This window comes from Trachymyrmex cornetzi, unplaced genomic scaffold (genome assembly GCF_001594075.2).
Source record: "Trachymyrmex cornetzi isolate Tcor2-1 unplaced genomic scaffold, Tcor1.1 scaffold220, whole genome shotgun sequence".
In the NCBI taxonomy this organism is placed as follows: Eukaryota; Metazoa; Arthropoda; class Insecta; order Hymenoptera; family Formicidae; genus Trachymyrmex; species Trachymyrmex cornetzi.
Genome location: NW_017296848.1, coordinates 378,267 through 401,290, shown reverse-complemented (window position 1 = coordinate 401,290; position 23,024 = coordinate 378,267). Strand labels below are relative to the sequence as shown.

Genomic DNA, 23,024 nt, shown 5'->3' with positions numbered 1-23,024 from the left:
ACTCGTGCAGAACGAACGAACGAGCGAGCAAGCGTCGTGACGCCCCGGATAAGCGAAAGAAGGTGCCGTCGCGTGTCGGCCTCCGCATATACGCCGCGGCCGTCGTCGTTATTAGTTATTAACGCGACCGAGCGACCGCTTTTTTCCACGAGGGTGTGCTCACGCAGCACGTCACCACCAGGGATCGATCTTCGGCCACGAGGTCGAGGGCTGGAAAGTGTTACGAGAAAGAGAGAGAGAGAGAAGAGACAGGGGCGACCAGAGGGAAAGAGGGGTTGTGCACGAGCACTACCTTCTTCTTCTTGGTCGAGGCCGAGCCGAGGAACCGCCCTTAACCCTATCAAATTTTTAACGGACCGACGACTCACGTCGACGGCTTTCCCGAAGATCGACCGAATGGTGGGATCGATAAGGAAGAAGAACGTTAAGGGGAACAATAGATACTTCGTAAATAAGCAAAAAATATGTCAGAAAAGTATCCGAAAAACTATCAAAAGTGTTCGATGCATTTATACCGTCTTCAGGCATCACAACACACCCTTCAGACATTCTTGTGGGTATGTTTGTGTGCGTGTTTGTTTTAACTAGTTTCAAAGCTTGGATATTGCACGAGCTGATATTACGTCTTCGGAGAGTAGAATAATCTTGCCCCCTGGAATAGGTTATTAGTGGCGTCAGAGCTGACGCAATGTTTTTCAAGGCAAGTACTGTCTGCTAACCTCGAATCTTGGCATTGAGATTGATAAAAGTTTGGTGACAATAGGCTACGTGACGCTACGATATTTTTATGTGTGAGTTAATCGTAATTTCTTAATAATTCTGTGTGTGAGGATGTTTATTTTTTAAATCGTAATAATCGGAATTTTTTTTCAAGGATTTTATTAAGCAACCCTTGCAGAATTTTCCTATATAAAATAGACATCCAAGGAATGTCCTAAAGACCTTCCCGTGTTCTTTGAAGGTTTTAAAGACATTTTCAAAACATCTCTTGAATTAGATATGCTATGGGTTATACTGGAAGATGTAATGATGAATTACTTATTTTGTGTATTAAAATCATGTTGCTTAGTGCTTTTAATACTTAAACTAGATGATTAATTACTACCTGTTAATATTAAATTTGGTAGAAACCGCTGAGGGATTTCCTAAAGATCTACAGAGAACGTCCTCGTATCTTCTAAATATTCTAAGGATGTTCTTAGAATGTCCCTTGAATAAGTGTGCTGTTTTTGATTATATTAAAAGGTATATATAATGATGAATTACTTATTTTGAGTATTAAAAGCATGTTATTCAAATGTAATTTATCGCTTTCTATCTGTCAGTATTAAATTGGCCAATATTAAATTGGATTTCTATAAGAAAATTTGATTTTGACGTAGACAAACGTTAGAATTTATTTTAGGACTATACAAATTCGATGTCGAGTCTGTATTTATAAAACTGAACTTTGATAATAATCCTCTTTAGAAATTTCATGAAAGAAATATTAACCATTTTTGCCCAGAAATATTATAGAATACTACAAATACTATTGAGATAAAAATACTTAGCGCTTCTTTTAAATTTTTAATGTCTTTTTTTTTAACATATCTTTATAGAATTGAAATTTGAGAATCATGTCCTTTAAGAGCAGCTTATCTTTCAAACAATTACGGAAATCCTTCGTTGAAAGGACAGCGTGACATTCATCCCTGCACATTTACTCCGATTAGCTCTACGTTTCTAGAGTCGGAGTGTCACAATCCCAGCTTCTAGAGGCGATTATTGCCAATGACAATATTTTTCAAGGTAACACCTGATGCTAGCTCAAGCCAATTACTGCATAAGCCCGACTCCGGTACGTTTCTATTATCGGGCACCCCAACAGTAAAGACTCACTCTACACCAGAAAAAAACTTAATCTCAACAATTTTTCTAAAGGTCTCTCAACTTTGCCATTAAAAAAAATTGCTCCCTCAAGCCCCATTGACTCTCTGCTAGATTACTCTCGAAATATCTCGATGTCATGGTTACTTCAACGTCACGAACATCGTATTTCGCGACTTTACTTTCATATTTTTTCCAGGGTCAGAATTCGAATCTTACTCTAGTAAGCTGGGAAGAGGAAGTAAAGTGGCTTATATTAGGGGAGAGGAAGCAATACTTTTCGAGGCAACACCTGCTGCTCGCGACCCCGTTCCTCGGCAACGAGCGTGAAGCCAAGTGCGAAGCGCGACAGTAATTCGCATCTTCGCCAAATTGAGACATCATAATCTCACGTTCTCCGGAAGAGAACGGGCGCCGCGACTAGCGCTCGATTTGCCGAGCGTCAATGACGGAAAGAGGGTGAGAGCGGGGGAGGGAGAAAGAGAACGGAGCGAGACGGACTACGCGGGGGTGCCATTTCGACGTCTGATCGACACGACATCTCCGTAGTGCCACGAGCGCGTATCGCGAGTACGCAGTTCGCGAGCAGGCAGTTCGGGGAGGTTTCAAAGATGGCCAGTTCTTTGCGTGGTGTTCCTCTACCGCGACACACACGGAAGCTCGAAGAGCGGATAGAGACGCAGGCAGAGAAAGAGAGGGCGAGAGAGACGAAGAGAAAGAGAGAACAAATGAGAAAGAGAGAAAAATAGAGAGAGGACGAGACAGAAAGAGGGTGAGAAAGAAGGTGGACCGATCGAAGGGACTCACGTCTCTCATCTCGCGGCCGCGGCGACGTGCTCACGTGCGAGCGTCGTCGTTCCAGCGAGTCCGGCGCCAACGACGACGACGACGATGACGGACAGTAGGCACGTTAGTGCGACGCGCAATGCACTACTCGTTGCTGCTGCTGTTACTGTTGCTGCTGCAGTCGCGCACGACGGTCGATGCGCAAGGCGCATCGCCCCAGCAACCACGGCACGAAGCTCACGACTGGCTCGTTGCGAGCGAGCGAGCGCCAGCCGGGGGTTGGCTTGAAGTTCACCGGCTTGTCGAGGGGGTGAGGCGAGGGTGGAAGGTTGAGGGTGAATCGGGGGAGCGACGAGTGTCGCGCCGCCTGCCGGCGTTCGCGGGAAGTCGTCCCCGAGCAGGCGCGACAGGGCGGCGCTTGATTGGTGGCCGCTCTGCTAGCGACGGGGTTGCGAGGGGGTTATGTTGTTTCGGTACCGGTGCGGCATTGGTGACTTGATGGTCACTGTTGGTCTTTTTTTTTTAAGAGGGGAGTAGCGGTACCGTGTAATCAACGTGCTTTCGAACTCCTTTTTTCAAACCCCATTATGTATTCTGCCATTCTGCTATCAACTTTTAATATCTCTTTTTGCTAAAGTACATTATCATTTATCATTCTGAATTCTCGGAAAATGAGATTATACTTTGAGCTCTTCAACATTGTTTTTTAATTTCACCTTGTTTTTCAGTTTTATTAAGAAAATTATATTGAATAATATAATAATATTAAAGAGTTTAAGAAGCAACTTTTTATTTTTAATGCGTAGAGTTCCGGGATTGTGAAGTAATTATACTGAAGCAATCATTTCAGTATATTATATCAATTTTGGAGTTACTCTTTAAATTCTTTAATAAAACATTATTGTATCATTCAATATTAAATATAGTAATAGAAATATATTAAATATAATAATATTTCCGGGATTAAAATAAGATACATTTTAATTATTATTTTAATATATTATTTCAATCCCAGAATTCTATTAAAAATAAAGAGTTACTCCTTAAATTTTTTAACAAAATGTATTGTATAATTCAATATTATTTCTTTAATAAAATTGATAAACATTAAAAATGAAATTTATATCTATCTTTATGTTACATATTTACTTCTTTATTTCATTGTTGTGTTTTGTATTATTAATATTAATAATTGTTCATGAATTGGAAGATACATAATTAAATTTCTTAAAGATCGATCGATATCGTTGATCTGAACATGATGTTATAAGGATCTTCGAGAATAATGAGATACGGTGGACCGTACGGCGCTGATTTAATTGGAAACGTAATGGCACATTCGTTATAGCAAAGTAGCAAATATCTAGCACACGTGTCGAACAGCAGGGCGAACGGGAATTCATTTTCGATATCAATTAAGCCCGCCAGAATGCATATATCCAAATTCCTCCGGTTCGCCACTTCTGACGTCGTCGACGCGGCCTTGAACTAGTTCGCGCGAAACCAATCGCGAAACGCGGCATCGCGCGGAGCAATCTCGGTATCTGGGTGACTCTTTCCACGGTTAGGGCAATACGTCGGGACACGCTTAGTTGAAGGACACAAAAGAAGCGGCTTTAAATTATCCGGGGCTAAAGATAGGTCGTTTCAGTTTATATTTCGAACCAAAGCCACCTGAATATTTAAGGCTTGTTCACTCAGAGAAAAATATAGTTGTGGCAACTATGGAGGTAACTATATGCAAGATTTATATGTAAAATTAATGTATAGAAATAAATTATTTTACAGTTATTGCAATTATAATTAGTTCTGCAATTCTATAACTTGTAATCGTCATTTTTACAATTTCTACTACTATGTTCTCTGAGCGTGATATATGTGAAATGTTAGAAATGTCGAAAACTATTAGGATTGCTGCCAAAACTCTTTCGACTTGTTAGAGTTTTGATAAGAAATATGGTACTGTTGAATATTTTCCGGGAAAACGAGAGAACAAAATTTTTCCTTATTTTTCTCCTTTTTTTCCTATTTCGCATAAAAATATTCGAGTGAGAGCAGCGAATATGTTTATAAGATCTCTGAAAAAACTTTCATGTCATATTTTTAAGAATTTTTCATATCTTAAATTTATAAAAATGTCTAAAGGATTATTTTCCACTTTTTAAAATTTTTTTTTAAATTATAGAATATTTAAAAATTCGCATAGATATAAATATTTCTAGAAAAGATGTGGACTTTCTTAGCATTTCTGAAGTGTTTCAATTCATGTGCAAAAATTTAAGAAATTTTTGGAAAATTTATGGAATTTATATAGGAATTCTAAAATATTATGTACACAAATTCTAAAAAATATTTTCATCAGGGATGTTTTACATTTGATCCGTTTATGATTACTATTAAAAAAATTCAAAGCATCAAAGAAAAAATTAACTTAAAGAAATTTTTATAGAATTCTTGCACTAATAAATCATCCAAATGTAATGTAGAAACAGAGGTCTTTTATACTCGAAAATAGATATAAATTTCATTTTGATAATTTATTTAATAATTCTGTGTTTTCCCAACTTGATTTTCTCAGCAAACAAGAGCACGATCATTATCCACTGGGATCTCTCGCTGTTCTACTTTACTCGGGAAATATTGTTAGACTCCTGGAACGGCTGATGGCTATACCTCGATAAATCTTTGTCGAGCTGGAATGACAGCAATCCAACTATGTGCCTTCCACTTCATTTCCCACTCAATCACGTCCTTGAATATCGTAGGAACTATTGGAATGACTTGGTACAAATACTTCCTGTCAAGATGAAACGGCGGTCTTCTTCGTCGATCGCGAACCGCTGCTGGACGAAACCATTAGCTCTGTTTAGCTTTGGATAGAGTCTTACTTACCTGCAAACCGAGTATTCGAGTTCCTTGCGAAGATCAACAGGTTCGCGTGCCGGATGTGCCGACACACGGCGGAAGTCCACTCGTCAGCCACGTGAAATTGTTCCTCGTGATACCGATCGGTTCGACCTTTCACCCAATGAAAGACCCGCGTAAGACTCACGGCGGATTTTCCATCCCTTTCTCTCTCTCTATTTTAGAGTCATTATCACGATTTAAGATAACAGACGATTCACACGATTTAAGATAACAGACGATTCACGCGATAAGAGAATCTTTAAACTTCCTCTCTTCAGCTCTTTAAACGTGTGACTATATTTATTGGAACGTATCTTCTTTTCCGCCGAACGTATCTCAATCTTTAAAAAGGGTATCTCAAAAGTATTCGTTATTTTAAAATAGAGAGAGAAACTCTGGTTTTACTTGTGCGACCGTAAAAGAATTATAAAAAAAAGGAGTAGGAGAGGACAGAAATCGACTGGGCGTCGACAAATCACGTTGACTTTACGACCGTGAAGGATTGTCGAGGTAGAAGAAGATAAAAACGTTACACGACGCGTAAAAGTGTAGGCCATCTATTCTCACTTTTGTCAGATCGTACTACACATACAATTCGCTTCTCGTCGGCGGTCTCACTATTTTTTCGAGGCCGTCTACACGTGAGGAGAATACACAGCTAGTTAGACAAACGAATTAGGTAGATGCACTCAGAGAAAAAGACATAGTGGTAGCAATATCAAAGTAATAGCTGTACAAGTTTTATAGGTAGAATTATTATACAGGAAAGGAGATGATTATGGAATAAGTAATGAATTGTGGAATACTACGATATCTTGTATAATTTATGCATAAAAAAAGTGTTTAATTTTATTAATTGGGATTCAAGTGGAAAGTAGATAAATTAGAACTTTCTGATTAAATCTATAAGAATTCTAGTCGAAATAGCCACGTAATAATTATCAAAATTCTGGTTGATTATGATCAGAATATGCTGGTTCGTTCATTTTCAACTAGAAATTTTTTTCAGTGTGACCACTGGTCATTAGTGTCGTAATTTTGAGAAGTACATTGATATTGATTTTATAACTTCAGTCTACAGCTTGGAGACCTTGAATGTAGCTTTCAATGGTATAATTGAACTGGTAATGAAATGTATATACGCAACATATGATATAATACTTAATACTATGTACTACTCGATGGTATTTCACATCTTCTCTTCTATTTCATAACCACAACCATATTTCCTTCTTCAGTTTTTTGTAAATTGTATTCGTTCTGTATATCCGAAAAACGTCTACCTGTAGCATAATTAGTACCACTCTATGGCTAACAAACTTGTATCAAAAGCAGTTACATGAATATCTACTGACAATTGAATTGCTTCAATAAAATAAAATGATATTTCATAAGTTCCATATATATGTATATAGTTGAATAAACTACTTTATAGTTATTGCAACTGTAAGATAGTTTATTCAACTATATGCAGCAATTTATTCAACTATGTACATTCATTCTACATATAAAACTTGTACAGTCACCTTTATAACTGCTACCACTATGTTTATCTGTGAGAATTTCTGGGAAAAGAGAAGAAAGGAGAGGGGAAAAAATCGATGGGGAGGTAAGTACAAAAATTGTATAAGGTCTAACGTCTTTGTCGGGGGAAACCTTATTCGAAACCTAAACATTAATTGTCGGGATGCTCGACCATGGGTTTGTTTTCGCTCTTTTTCCTTCTTCCCTTTCGGCCGCGCGGGAGTTTGTTGAGTGTTGCGAAGCTACGGTGAAAAAATGTATCAACGTGAAAAAACCGCGAGCGGCCGAACTTGCGGGGTTGAACTGGCTCTCGGCTAGTTGGTTAGCAACGCGGGTTTCAATTCTGACAACTGCGGTTTGCCCACAAAAAACCGGACAAGCCCACTTTTTCTCACGACGAGTGAGCCGTCTATTATTTAGCGCTCGCTTCACTAATGGAATATCGATTGACACCGAGAATCCCCTCCCAGGCACGCGACTGGGTAAAAAACTTGATCTACTTCTTTCGGATTTCCGGCATTTAGTCGCCGGAACCATTCGTCCTCGGAATAAGTCGGATAATACATGATTTTAGCGTTTTCTGATTTAATTGAGATAACTATACTCAATATGAACTATTTAAACGGCGATTTTTGTTCAGTCTAACAGTGAAAACTGATGATCAGATTCAAAATAATCCGCATCAAACAGAATCATGATATCGAAATGGTTGTAAAATAATAACTCTATATAAAAGTTACTTTTCTATCAGTTACGATTTATTTTAACGTTTTTTGACGTTACTGTAACTTGTCCTGCTTGAGAAGAAACATTTTTACACATTACTTGAAAATATTACATAGAAATATTATTACATAGGCACTAAGATCCTGCTTCGCGACCGTAATTTGGCGCTTTTTATTTATTTGTGTTATCCACATTGCTGTCTAACTTATTATTGATTGATTGAAGACATAAGAGAGGCATTTTCAATATTTATATGGAAATAATGAGGATTTAATTTTATTCATGTAATTACCTGTAAACAAGTAGCCTATATTGGATAGAGTTACATAATTCAATAATTGAATATTAATCGTTCTATTAAAATAATTGTGGTATTTTTGTTAGACGTAAATATTTGCAAAGTTCAAACGTTTTCTCGAACGTTCAGTCATTGATTCATTAAAAATACATTCAATTAAATTTAATCTTTAAGAACACCGAGCAGTCTCCACTTCAAATTTATTTTTTAAATAATTAATTCTTGGCTTTTATTTACATATATATATACTAAGAAAGCAAATTATTCTTAACATGATATTTTCAAGAGAAAATAATTTCGATGCTAATTTTATATGTTACAATTATAGAAGAAATACGTTAATGTTTCTTCATACTTACGCCAAATTGCAAGGTCAAAACATTGATAATTTAACTATTCCTCTACTGAAATAATATCAAAACATATAATCTTGTGACATGTTTTCAAGATTTCTCTATAATAGTGGAGAAAAATGGACTTATCTGACTATCATGACTGAATCTACCAGTTCCAACTTTTCCATAACGACAGAAAAATATAGACTTATTTGATCATTAGCAGTCAAGCCTTCAATTTCCGTCCAGCCGCTAACTACCCAGTAAACAACAATTAACAATAATATAACATCAGTATTATAATTTCATATTTAAAAAATATAAATATTATAAAATAACTCAATATAATTCATATTGTATATGACAATTACATTGAGTGTGAAATTGTAACACTGATGTTATGTTACTGTTAATCTAGAAACACCGGTAGTGTCTCGGTTAATATTTACTAGACGGGTACACATTTCCTAATGAACTCTCTTGAAAATTTTCCCCCAGCTTCTCATACAATGAGATCGGAAAAAGTGGGCTTGTCCGATTATTGCGAACCAAAATTCGTTCTTTGCTTTATAGTCGAAAGAAGAAAAAAAATTGGAGAGATTCCTTTTTATCACAGAACTTTTTCCTTGCCTTCTCAACAATTCATTGGATAAATTCGCGAATATTTTGTTTTGTAGAATATCAAACGAGGCAGTTCTAAATATCGGATCCCGCTTTCTAGAGTATACGAGAGGGAACGGCGACAATAATTGACAGGTTTCCGATGGGGCACCCTGCCCTCTTTGCGCGAGGGGGTTCCCCTCCCCCCACCGCTTGGTCGAGTTACCGCGCTACGCAATTACAAGTATTTACAAAATCACAATCGACCCTTACGGCTTGAGTCGCTTGTTCCGCTACTTCTCTATAATCTCGTTAATGTTTCGCGAAACACGTGTATAGTTCATTGTACATACACGCACACGCGAGGATGTGTGCCGTCGTAGACGCACCCGTAATTTTACTGCCGCACATCTGCCTCGCAACGAACAGAAAAATCCCTGTGCGTTTCGACACGATTATCATTCCGTAACATTAAACATAATCATTATCGGACAAATGTCAATCACGAACGAGAGAGAGAGCACACTATAAATATACGGCTCCCTCGTGACGAGCAAGAAAAAGTAAAAATCTTAGTTTCATTTGATTTTGAATACACTCTAAAAAATATGGGTGGATTTAACTCTAAAAAATATGAATGTTTATATAATTCTCACCGTGTCAGTGTTGATATAAACACCAACATGGCGTGTATCTAACATCATGGTTTAAAACTCAGTGTTAAGTCCAGACGATAGTGTTTATATCAACACCAACACGGTAAAAATTACATTTAATACTCATGGTGTTAAATTCGCACCCATATTTTTAGAGTGTACAATTAATACAATTATTTCCTTATACAATATCGTCGCACATTTACATCAGGTATCGCTCGACCGGTCGTATTTAGCTCTGGATGTGGATTAAAACCCTGGGTGTTAAATATTGAATAAATTCTCACCGTGTTGGTGTTGATATAAACACCACAGATCTAACACTATGAATTTTAAACTATGGTATTCAATCCGCATCCATAGTGTTAAATCCACACCATGTTAGTGTTCAAGCAACACGGTGAGAATTACAATTAATACCCATGGTGTTAATTGAACCCACAGCCATATTTTGTAGAGTGTACAATTAGTACAATTATTTCCTGTAATATCGTCGCGTTACATCAAACAGATATCGCTCGACCGGCCGTATTTATCACTAAACGTGGCCACCGAGTTTCTCACAAGAAAGGGAGTACGTTAATTTCTAATAATGATCTCTTTTTACAGAACGAATTAGGCAAATGGGAGCAGTCGCACACGTTTAACATTATAGATGTTCTAAACGGCAGGAATACGGGCCTGTTTACGTCACGGCGGCGTCGATAAGAACCTCGCGTGTGTGACTCACGCTAAACGCGCGCCTAGAATAATGCTAGAACAGCTTGCTCGGTTGCGCAATTTTGCTGAGCTCTCTGTCTTTTCAATACTGTACGAGTCGTGTTTATATATATGTATATATATATATATATATATATATATATGCGTGCGTGTGTGCGTGCGTGCGTTTTTGTGCGATACGTGCGTGGGTCTACGCACTTCCGGTTGTACGAGTGACCGCGCTTAATCATACCTCGGCTTGCTGTTCGATCGTTTGCGTCTCGTTCAAAAAGGCGAAGCGGCCGAGTTGTCATGGTAAATCTTAATAAACAAATTAATTAACGCAAGTACGGCGAGACTCGCCCTCTTTCAACTTCGATTCGCGACGGAGAACGAACGAAGATGCGCGATCGATCGCGGTAATTGTGATGCCTGACATTGTGATCGTCATTTCTTCACGTTGCACAACTATTAAATAAGTCATCGTTTTTAAATTACAATGGAATACCTTAATGGCGAACCGGATGTTAAGCCGTAATACTTTGATATGTATTGTTGCAATATAATTTAATTAGTACCGTTAACATTACTGTTAATAACGTTAATTAGTAATATTAACATTACCAATTATGTATTATTGATGGTGTCAATTAACCCATACAGCACAAATCGTCCCAATATCGCGGTAATCTTGCAAGCGTTACGGCAACGTTGCTACAGGCTCTGTGCTGAGAAGATGCCACTGACATCAATATTGTAATACCAAATATTAATTCATTTAGCACGATATTACAGCTTAGTATTCGTTCGCTGACGTACGCTGACAACATCGCATTTGTCTTTTATCGCAATTATGTTGATCGACTCCAATTTGCTCTCCTTCACGAGAGCAATCCGAGAATCCATTAGCACTCTAACTTCGCGTCCAAAGTTCATGTAACTGTCCAAGAACTATTTCCCGCTTACGTCACCGGGAGACTTCAGAGAGCCTCTTGTTCTGTGCACTCAGCGGCGGTTTTAAGACTACCTCTTGTGGTTGTGACTGCTGCCTTTGCTCCTGGGACTGTCCGAGGTCACGTCATTGGGCTCTCTCCTCTGTCTCAAGATGAAGTTGAGATTGTGCGCGGTATTTACAGCGTAATAGACGTTAGCCGAGTTGGGCAGTACCATCTCCCGATCAGGTAGCACCTGGGCCAGGGTGTACTGATCGGGGCTGCCTTCAAGGCCGAGCTTCAGCATGGCGTTCCGGATAACTTGCGGCGTCCGCTCGTTATTCGATAGCATTATCGACTTGTACAGCACCACGCCCTGCGTTTCTACGTTATCCGTTTCCATGGTGACTTTGATAATATAGAAATCAGGTGAGCTCTTGTGCGAGTGACTGGGACTAGACAGTCCGGCGAGATTCGGAGTGCTACCGTTGGCCGCCACAGCACCGGCTGGGGGTGCCAGACGAGTCTGATGACTGCCACCTCCACCGGAGCTTAGGGATACGTCCAGGGACGGTAGAGACGAGCTCGAGGACGAACTGGACATTTGTGACGGTGACGTTCGCCGGTCCAGCGAGTTGTGTGGCGAGCTCGGAAGGGAATCGAGGTCGCAGTAAAATTGCGAACTGCTCGAACTGGACGTTGAGGCGATTGAATCATTCTTTCGGTGACCTTGATGACCCTGTAAGACAAGTCCCATGATTAAATTCTCGTTTGAATCCCTGTTGATGATCAAAGATAGTTTTTTAATCAAATACGTGACTTACTTCAAAAATATTCGAAATATATATGATTATCGTTAATAATATCATCTCGTGTACTTGTTTTGTGTGACTTTGGTGAAGAAATTTCGGCGCTCAGATTAAATAATTTTGAGAAATTTGATATTCGTGTATATTATATATATATAGGGAGAAAATAGATTAGTCTTGGTCAAAAGTATAGAATATTTTCACAATTGATGTAAATATGTTTTACATTTATAATGAAAAGTAATATTTATTTTTTCATTTTAATGTTTTGTTAGTTTTTCTCTGGATCTTATTACCGGTTTTTCCAAGAAAATGCAATAAATTGAGGATGCTTAATACTTATAGCCACAAGGCTGTATTTCTTATTAGATAAAAAATGATCACCTGTTTCTTCTTGCCGCGATTGTTGAGAGTGTTCCCTGGTGGTGGCTCGATCTGACAGCTGAGCTTGTACGCTTCCCGATCGTCCAACACCACCACCGAGTGAAACCAACGATCGAACACGGGATCCAGGCTGAAGTTATATGCGTTTGCCGCGCCCTGCAGAAGTCTTATTCTGGCGAGCACCTCGAATTCCTTCCGTCTTTTATCAAAATTGATGAGACCATCGGCTATCGTATCCGGAATCGCCGTGTCGATCATAGTGAGGTCAGTTAGGAAGGTACCTAGGTACGGTATCGTGCCGTAACTAATGTTCTGAAATCAAATTTCAGAAAAATTCACGAATACTGCAGTTTAAGAGAAAAGGAAAATAGCGCAGAAAATACGATATGTCCATATAAATAAAACTGGTTTCTGTGTAATCTAATCTGTATTTATAATTATTTGCGAATCGATTCTTAACGCCTTGAGTTCGTTATTCAGTGTATAAATTTATTTATAATTAGTTTTATAATTTTCTAATTATAAAAAATTAGATATAAATTATATATATAAATAATTATTATTATATATTAATAATACGTTAATGAATAATTTATAATTAATATATATATATAGTTATAAATTTATATAAAAAATAAAATTTATTTATGTATGTATATACTTAATTTCATAATTTAAGTTCTAGTCTCGTTAAATCATTAAAATAATTTTCTAATTTAGGTATACCACTGATGGTGCAAACTTTTGCAATTTAAAGTTCTTAAAATCAAATATCAGATATATTAATATTTTGTCATACAATCAAATTACGAACAAACTTTTTTCTTTATATAAAAGAAATGGTTGCTGTCGTGATTTTTTTTCCGACGTAATATAATTTAATGTTATACTGTGCTGTTCGCGTCTATTTGATTCAAAATGTGGTACATTTTTTACTAATCTTCAAGAACTTTTTTCTCTGGTATATGATGACTTCGTCTGTGAATGTAAGATCCTTCTTCTGTAAAATCTTTTTTATTGTTTAAAGCTTCTTTATCATATTGACCCTAACAATATGAGTGAACAGAATAACAGGGTTATAAACGTCTGTATGATCTTTTTAAAAAGCTGAGAAAAATTTTCGCGAAAGCTCACAAAAGAAAGCAACGTTACACAACAAGTGTTATTGCACTTACGCCCGCATGAGTATTCTGTTTTTGAAAGAGCTTCTGCAGATGCCTATCGCTTCTGCCGGCGGTGTCAGCGAACTTGGCAGTGCCCTCCTTGATGAGCAACTCCCTCTGTGTCCAGGCGTTGTTCTCCTCCGAGAATATCCTCTCGAGCTCGCGGAAGAGTTCGTGCTTCTCCCGAGGCATGCACTGCCAACACTTCTCCAGTCGATACACCGGATTGCTTTGGAGGCCGGAGACGATCGCCTTCAAGCTACTAAAATTCTTGAGTATCCGCAATTCCTGCGCGACGTCGATCCACGTCTCGAGGATCCTGGCGCGCTCCTGAGACTTGAGCGTCGTGTCCGTCAGAATCGTCGAGATCACACGTAATGAGACGGCGTTGAATTGGTTTACAGTTGCCACCACCGTGGCGGCTTCGTGACTCCTGGAACGATCCTTCCTGGACCATACGGCACCAAGACACTGATGGGCAACCAGCTTCTTAAACACTTCGGCATCCATTCGGGTTAGCTGCTCGGCGAAGTGACGATGGGGCACCTCAGGGAAGATGTAGTTCCCCCAGTGATCCGCCATCGGATCCGGGGAACCGCGCATGGGTAGTCGGCCATTGTCGTATACTATACAGTCTAAAAGAAAAAGAAAACCGAATTAAAATTAATCTGGTTTAATCTCAAATTAATGAAAATCAATCTAGAATTATGTGGCGAGATATTTTTTTCATAATTGGTTCTTTTATAAAAGTCATTTTTATTTTATATGATTTTTAAAATATAAATTTTGTTGCAAATTTAAAAGAATAATTTAAGTTAATTAAATCAATCCGTGACTTAGAAATTTAAATGAGATTAAAAATTTATATTTGTATTAAATTTTAATATTTAATTCTGATATATGTAAATTTCTTTAGAAATTCTTTTAAAAATATCTAAAAGCCGAACTTAAATTAATCTAATCGAAAATTAATGAAAATTAATATGGAATTAAATGGTGAAATGTTAATTTTCATAATCGAAGTCCTTTGTATAAAATTCCTTCTTATTCCATACATTACAGTTTTTTAAATACATTATTGTAAAATTTAATTAATATATAAAAGAATAATTTAAATTAATTTTATAATTTTCATAACTTAATAAGATTAAAAATTTATATTAAATTTTAATAATTCTGAAATAAATAGATTTTTTATAATTTTTTTAATTTCAAAAATATTACATTTTATCAACCTTTATTAAGAACAAGTCTCAATTATATTCGCGCCAAAAACTTTCTTTTGCGAGGTTGTTTCAAAATATTCTCTCTCTCTCTCTCTCTCTCTCTCTCTTTCTCTCTCTCTCTCGTTACTTTAAATAAAACGATCTCTATTTTGGAAATATTGCAACTGGATCGAGTTCTCCAGCAGGCGAGCCTTGAGTGAAAGGTGAGCCCTGCTCGGGTCGTGGCAGTATAATAGAGCCTGTAGACCCTCAATTTATACACGGGAAGCAGACGCCTTTGTGCGAGCTCAAGCCTGATTGGTCTTTCACCGTCACTAACAATCAGACCATCTTTCTGTGTTCCAAACTGCCGATAGAACGATTTTTTCGCGCCAATACTGTTCGCGCCAATAAAATATGCCGTTTGAACTTTTTTTGTATTCTAGAAACTCACGAGATATACGTCGAAATTTACGTTGATCTCGCATTGCGAGATCTGGATATATAAAGTCCGACCCTGTGTTACTTCATCTATTATATTTTTCTTATTTTGCATAAGTTTGAGGAGACAATTTTGCAATTTGGGGTTTTCATAAATGTTAGATTGTGCGCGATAATGTTTGACCTTTCTCCTCAGATAATGCATTTGAAATATAATATCTTAGCGGATGTTTTGCTCGCTTATCGCGGTTTACGAATTCTCTGTAAATACAAAGCAGGTCGCCATGTGAGTGATTACGTGTTACATTCAAATTGTGTGCATAAGCAAGAATATATTATTATTAACAATTAAGAACAATTTGGATTCCTTATTTTTAATAACTCAAAATGAGAAAATTAGAGCTGTTAAAAATCGACATTGTATTTAGTGCGCTACGTATTAATACAAAAAACTATGTTTAACCAATGTTTAAAAATTCATATTTGACATTTAGTTATATAATTAAACAAATATATTACTACATTGTTTGATAAAAATATCTTTTTTTAATATTGGAACAGAAACTAGTCAGTTTTTTATAGTTTTTTGAATGTTGAATACCTACACACAAATGTATTTTCCAAATTGTTCTATTACATTACAAATTATTAAGCAATTTACAATTCAATTTTGCAAGAAAGGGCTATTTTTATTAATTTTGTAATATTATAACTACGATTTATAACATATTGGAGAAATTCTATTACAATCAAAATTAAATATTAGGACTTTCAGCCCTCAAAAGGATTTTTTAATCGGCTATGGTTAATAAAATATATAGTTAAATATAGAGTCCATTAAGGAAAAGCTGTGAATTAAGTTATTGATGATTTAACAAACAATTTTCAACTGTATATATATATATATATATATATTTAAATTTTTATCATTGAATACGAATCCGATGTTAAAATTGACACATTCAAAATTATGGATTTAATATGGCGGATTATTGCAAAATTTATAGAGGTCTTTGATAATTTTGAATTCGTCAGTTTTGACGTCAGTTTCATATTCAGCATTATTTAATCATAATATCTTATACATCATATCTGACACTAAAAAAACTTTTTAAGGCTTGGAAGTTCTAACAACATACTTAATTTTGATTACAAATGAAACTTTTCCAACACATCATATAACATAGTTATAATATGACCAAATATGTAAAAATAGGATTTTTTGTATCTATAAATACAAATATATCAAAATTTTGACGTGATAGAACAATTTGGAATTTTTAAATATTGGATTCATATTCAGTATTTAAAAAACTACGGGAAATAACTAATTTCGTTCTGGTATTTCTTTTTTTCAGTGTTATTACTCGATTCTATTTTTCACTCGTCATTAACTTTTCGAAAATCACTGGAAGCTTTTATTATAAATTTGAACTTTATTTAAATACAACCAACGGATTTAAAACTTTATTTTATATTTCAAAAACCTATCTGTATTTTTATACATTTATTTTAATATTGTATTACATGACATTTATTTGAAACAGATTTTAAAACGTTAAATTTTTATTTGTTGGAATCGGAATACATAATCTAGAGAGAGAATTATCTTATGATAATTATCTTAGAACAATTCCGAAGCATATTTCAATTTCATTAAATATAAATTTATTACTTTTTAAAGTCAAGTTTTTAATTTCTAAATTTAAAACACGATTTTTAAATAATAATTTTATTAAATAATTTTTATTTAACAAAATTTTGGAATAAATGAGAAGAATTGTCACAGAATATATATAATTATCACAAGATAGCTTAATTTTGGATTATTCTAATTTTATTAAATAAAAATTTATTATTATGTGTAAAATCACGTTTTAAATAGATGATCAGTATATTGCAGGACATCGTATTAAAATAAATACATAAAAAAATATAAAAATTTTTTATATTTTTTTATGTATTTATTTTATATAATATAATATAAAAATTTTTGAAATACGAAAATAAAAAAGATTGTATTATTCTCAGTTGATTATATTACATTAATAGAATTTGATTGATATTAAAAAATTCGATTTGACGAATTTCATACTAAATACGTCACTTTTATTACAACAAATTAGCATCGTAATGCCCGTTTCTTTCACAGTTTAACCAAAACCGATGTGGTTCTTAGGAAATGCCGCGCCGCATTATCATTCTTTGTATTTGAGCTTCTCACGGTGCCTTATCAATTATACGATTCTTTGTGTTTAAAGTTCACGGGTGGAACGACGTGACTCACCAAGCCCCAGTGAAATAACATTACCTATCTGATCCTCCCGCTGAAACCGGTGCAGTCGGTGCTTAGCTTTGAGTTCGAGCTCAGAGCCAATAAGACGCTGCTGCGTGAACTCGAGAAGCCTGGCGAGCAGGGGATGGCTCGGGGGTGACTTCCAGTCGCCTAGATAAGCGTCCAGCCAGACGTGTAGAGCTTGGACGAGGGTTTTGCGGTGCTGCTCGCAGCCGGCGGTCCCGTCCAGAGCGTCGTACCGCGCGAGCAGCAACTCGAGGACTTCACGCGGGCTGGTGAACGCCCGGTATGTCGCCAGGAAGATGTTTATGTAAGTGGACTCCAGCTCGCCGTCGTCGTTCGCCAGACTTTCGACCAGCCGCTGCACCGTGCCGGCCTTCAAGAAACGCACTCGTACCGTCTCCCATTCCAAGTGCGAGATCTCGTCGTCAGAATCCTGGAGAATCGCAACGAGTGCATTAGTTGAATGTTGAAACTATTAACTGAAAACAAACGTACGATAGCGCAGAGTATTTCGGCAACGTTGCTGCAACATTGCTAGAATGTGCTGTATGAACGCTTTTGTGCCAAATTCCTTTAAATAAAAGCCTTTTACTCTAGAATGCTTGTCGATATTGATGATACTGTATTACTATTGATATATAAATTTTACGAGAATATAGATCATTCTTAATTAATGTAACACAAGATTTTTGTGTTACATTAATTCACATAAAAGTGTAAAATACTTTACACTATTAACGATATATATTTATAATCTCTATAAACTAAAGAAAATAAGAAAACTAGAGAAAATGTAAACCTTTATAAATAATCTAATTATTAAATTAATAAACAGAGCAAGATTACTGTCAAATTTTGAAATGATATGGCGTATGTAATCCAATAAAACTACTTAAAAATTGATATCACTTATCACGTGATTTCTTCTTATTATAATACTGACAACCAAAAGGGGTCTAAACCGATATATAATGGACTGAATTTTTAAAAGCTTTGGTCCCCGCTTTGGTGAATGGCACTAGAATGGTACTCAATTAGGCTTCAGCTTTCAGCCTGGTAGATTTAAATCCTCATGCTAACCATTGAAGACACAGCTTAGCGCTCAACGATCTCACTTACATGTCAAATTTACATACGATAGCGTTCTAGGATTAAATAAAAGTCTTTAAATAAATAGTAGCTAAAAATTTAGAAATTTCAGAGCAAGTAAAACTTGCTCTTTGAATTTCTAAATCTTTAGTGAGGAGACCATGAATCTTTCTTGAATCAAAAAATTATGGAAGATATTAGTTACAAATAGATCTCCATTCAACCGCAATAAAAAAAAGTTAAGTTATATTGGTAAAAATTACTAAACGTTAAAAATCAACTACGATAAAAAAAAAGATTAAATTAGTTAAAATTATAATTGAACTCTAAAACTGATTAAATTAAATTAATAAAAATTATTAAGATCTAAAAAGAAGAACAAATTAAACGAGTAAAAATGACTACCAAATACTAAAAATCTAAAAGAAAAGGACAAGTTAAATTGGTAAAAGTATTAAACGCTAAAAATCTTGACTAAAAATATTTCGATCATGCTCACCGATGCTGAAAGACTTCTCGTGGGCCGATGGTATCGGACCTTCTTTAGATATACTGTGTATATGACGCCGTCGCCTCTTTCCTCGCCCCATAAACGCCACGTGGGCTGCAAAGTAGAAAATCGAACATCGAACTTAGTCATGAACGTCCGTATCAATGAGCGGATCTGTAAGCGGTATAAAGGAACAAATAACGAAGGACCACACACCAGGGGATGATTTAAATTTCTAATTTCACAGCGGAGTGCTTGCTACTCCCTGTCGCGACCTAACAAATAAACAGAGCAACTGGAGATAAAAAAATGATTCTATTTTTTTCATCCGTAGTTAATTTGTTTGTTGTGACAAGAAAAATTGACATGCATTTAGTGGCTTTACATCACATTATTCCATATAAATACAGTTAGAAGGAGAAAGTAAAGTTTTTATATTAATTTTATGTGAATATGATCGCGTTGTTGCATTAATTAAAATATTATTTATCAATTATTAAAACTAATTGCTATGTAATTATCTTTACAGATTCTTTATTTTGTATTGACTACGAAATCATCCCCTAGGTTGCCTTTCCATTGTATTAAATATGAAAATTTGACACACTACATGCTTCATTACATTTTCAATTTTCCTCATAAAACCTTTCGATTCATTCAAACAGCTGATATATTTAAATCTAAAATAATTACGTGTGCTAATGCAGAGATTTCTGATAGAAAATACTTCGGAATATTTAATTAATTCATAAAAATGTGCGCATCAAACCATAAAAATATGTGTGATACGATAAAATCTTAGTCTTTTCAAAATTTAATCAGATATTACAGATAATTACAAAGTTTCTTTGTTTTCAGAAACTTGATTCAAGCATTGCAAAACATTCTGCAGAATTATTGCAAAAATACCGTAAAGATCATGATAGAATAGCAGAAATGAGAAATATGATCAATGTTGCTTGATGAGAACAAGTACGTGGTTGAATTTATGTATTTTACATGAACTACGTAGACAAGAATTCATCGACATGTACATGAATATAATGTTGCGGTTTCAAGCAATACATGGTGGAGTTCTATGTTCTCGCAACATTATAACCTAATAAATAACCACCAACTAAGAGTAACATAACATTAATTATAGTTCCACACTGAACAATACAAATGTAATATAACACATGTTGGATGTAACAGTTATATTGTTGAATGTGAAATTATAACATTGATGTTGTACTACTTTTAGTTAGTTTTACTGAAAAGATATTTCATCTATACTCTAATAAAATAATTTCTTGAAGGCGGATCTCCAAAATTGGATCCAAGATATTTCATTTTGATAGTATTTTGTTTAGTTCTGTATAAAAATTAATTTAGAAACTTGATATTCTTGAAAATTATATATAAAATGTATTAAATTAATAATTATACCTTTATAACTACTGTGTTGAGTTTTTAATACATATATCTATGGATATATTACAAGGAAACTTATAAGATAAAATCGATTAGAAATATCGATTAGAATCTATGCCCACTCGACTGTTCACGTGAAATCTACTTATCTATTTGAATGAAAAAATGAATCCACATACTTGTTCCTATTGAGCGATATTTATCCATAGATCTTATAAGATCTATATGTTTGTCAGACGAGATAATTGTAAAAAACAAAAAGAAGTATAAATCTACTTACTAACTTCCTTGACTTTTCATTTAATGAATAAATCATGAAATCAGCTGACTCATGTCCATGCATAATAAACATATACTCGTGTGTACGTGTACGCATACAAATATACATGCAAATGTATTACTTATCAGTGACAGTCGGTCGAGCCACAGGCAGTCTGTATAATTAATTTCAACTTGATAAAGACGGGCTCACTCACGCGATGACGTAACATCTATGTGATAACGCTCGCCTTAAAGGTAGTTAGCCTTTAGAAAAGGTGTTTTGGCTTATCATCACGGAAAGAAACTATATATGATTAGCAATCTTCGTTGTGAAACGCTTGTTGTCTCGCAAATTGAGGAAATAACTAGTTATTCCCTATGGCTTAACGTCAAATTGAGAAGTTTAGTACAAATTTTAAAATCCACTTAACAAGGTAGTTCTTTAGAAAGTTGATTTAATTACTTTGATAGAACACTAATTTGACGTAGTTTAAAAATTAATTTAAATGAGCCTTTACAAAAAAAGTAAACCTTTAACCAATCAAATATAATCAATTATGCTATTAATGATAATTTGAAATCACTTTTTAAAAATCATCAGTTTTATCTAAATATATTTTTTAGTTATTATTACCACATAAATAGTAAGTGAATTTAAGAAAATAATATATTTGTTATGTAACTGCGATTACATTTACTGAATAAAAATGTTTATTTTATTTACCATTTATATCTACATTAATATTTAAAATTATCATAATTTATAGTACAATTTTTTCACGTTTGAGATAACCGTCATATGTAATTTTTATTACTAATATTATAACGTAATAACCATAAAAATGAAGCTCTGAACCATAATTATTTTACTATGCAATTACATTGTAAAAAATAAAATGTTAATTTTAACTTAAACACGTATAGTGGATTTTCTATGTCTCAGAAAGTTTACTAAATGTCCTTAAGTTAAAATTAACAGTTTATTTTTTACAGTGTATAGTCACAAATACCAAACATTTTTCTTTCAGTATAATTATTTGTGTTGTGTCACTTTTGAACTTTAAAGTAAGGGGGAACGATATTGATCATTGATATCACTGTCGTTTTTCTTCTATGAGGTGATCGATCACCAAAGCTTATCGTGTCCATTTATTTCGCGTTGAGATGGCATGAGATGCTGTAAACAAAGCGAGTCTTAGAAGCCGTAAAGGGGACTTAATGTCGTGGAATCCGGCACGATAGACGTACGTATTCGCACTGGCACAAACGATTACAATCGAAGCCGTATTGAGGACGTAATACCGGCGAGGGGCGAGAGACCGGACGCGAAGAGAGAAGCGTGTCATTGCTACCTTCGATGTTTTTTCTCGCTTCCGAGAAAAGAGATCGTCTCGCGGAAAAAGAACAGAAACTAGAATCTGTAGAAATCTCATGCCCCTCATTTTTCCTGTTGAACGCTTTCTCAAGAGTGTCTCTCCCGCGGGGTATTAATTAAGAAAATAGTTCACAGAACTAACTGCTCAGAGAATTGCATATTTTTATTGTAGCTATTATAGATATAAATATAATTGTATAGATTAGATTTAATAAAAACAAATTAATATTGGCACGAAGTTAAATGGATTATAAAATAATTTCTTGAAATTGTGAGCAAAGTGGCGAGGCTCATAACGGGCTATAGAGCCATGCAAGAACGAGAAGAAAAAGAAGAATTTCTTATAATTAGGACGCTAAAATATAAAAAAATATCTTTTTTATTTGTGAAACTAACTAAAATTATTTATTCGGCGTATTAAAATTAAGTTCTATCTATTTATTAATTAGTTGGAATTGTTTTATAATTTTTAATTAGATTCTCTTAATCTTATTTATAAAAAATTGTATCTGATTAATTTTGATCCAAGTTAGATATCATAACGAAAACTTCTCGCATTAATAATTAATAATAATGCGAGTAAATTAATAATTTTTAAATATTTTTTACTTAGTTTGTGTTTCATGGCATGAATTTCTCTTTCAAAAATTTGAGTAAATTTCTCGCAATTTAAGAATCATTTAATATATTTGATTTCAAAAATTCCAACAGACACACGGAAAAAAATATTTGGTTGAATTAACTGGAATTCTGAAGAAAGATA

The 23,024-nt window shown here is 35.0% G+C and overlaps 2 protein-coding genes across 4 annotated transcripts in view; both read right to left on the bottom strand.

Annotated features, from left to right (window-relative positions):
- Positions 1 to 3,133, bottom strand: part of dysc (whirlin protein dyschronic) — a 122,946-nt gene extending 119,813 nt beyond the window's left edge. The window contains exon 1 of the mRNA XM_018505929.1: positions 2,677 to 3,133. The gene's annotated coding sequence lies outside the window, so the exon portion shown is untranslated. The remainder of the gene's footprint in view (positions 1 to 2,676) is intronic.
- Positions 3,134 to 11,205: 8,072 nt separating this feature from the next.
- Rgl (Ral guanine nucleotide dissociation stimulator-like) overlaps positions 11,206 to 23,024 on the bottom strand; it is a 46,979-nt gene continuing 35,160 nt past the window's right edge. For all 3 annotated transcript variants that reach the window (XM_018505932.1, XM_018505933.1, XM_018505931.1), the window contains exons 3-7: positions 19,222 to 19,326; positions 17,646 to 18,066; positions 13,701 to 14,323; positions 12,526 to 12,837; positions 11,206 to 12,071 (exon numbers count right to left, since the gene is read on the bottom strand). In XM_018505932.1, the coding sequence (XP_018361434.1) occupies positions 11,424 to 12,071; positions 12,526 to 12,837; positions 13,701 to 14,323; positions 17,646 to 18,066; positions 19,222 to 19,326 (2,109 nt within the window). In that variant the 3' untranslated portion in view covers positions 11,206 to 11,423. The remainder of the gene's footprint in view (positions 12,072 to 12,525; positions 12,838 to 13,700; positions 14,324 to 17,645; positions 18,067 to 19,221; positions 19,327 to 23,024) is intronic.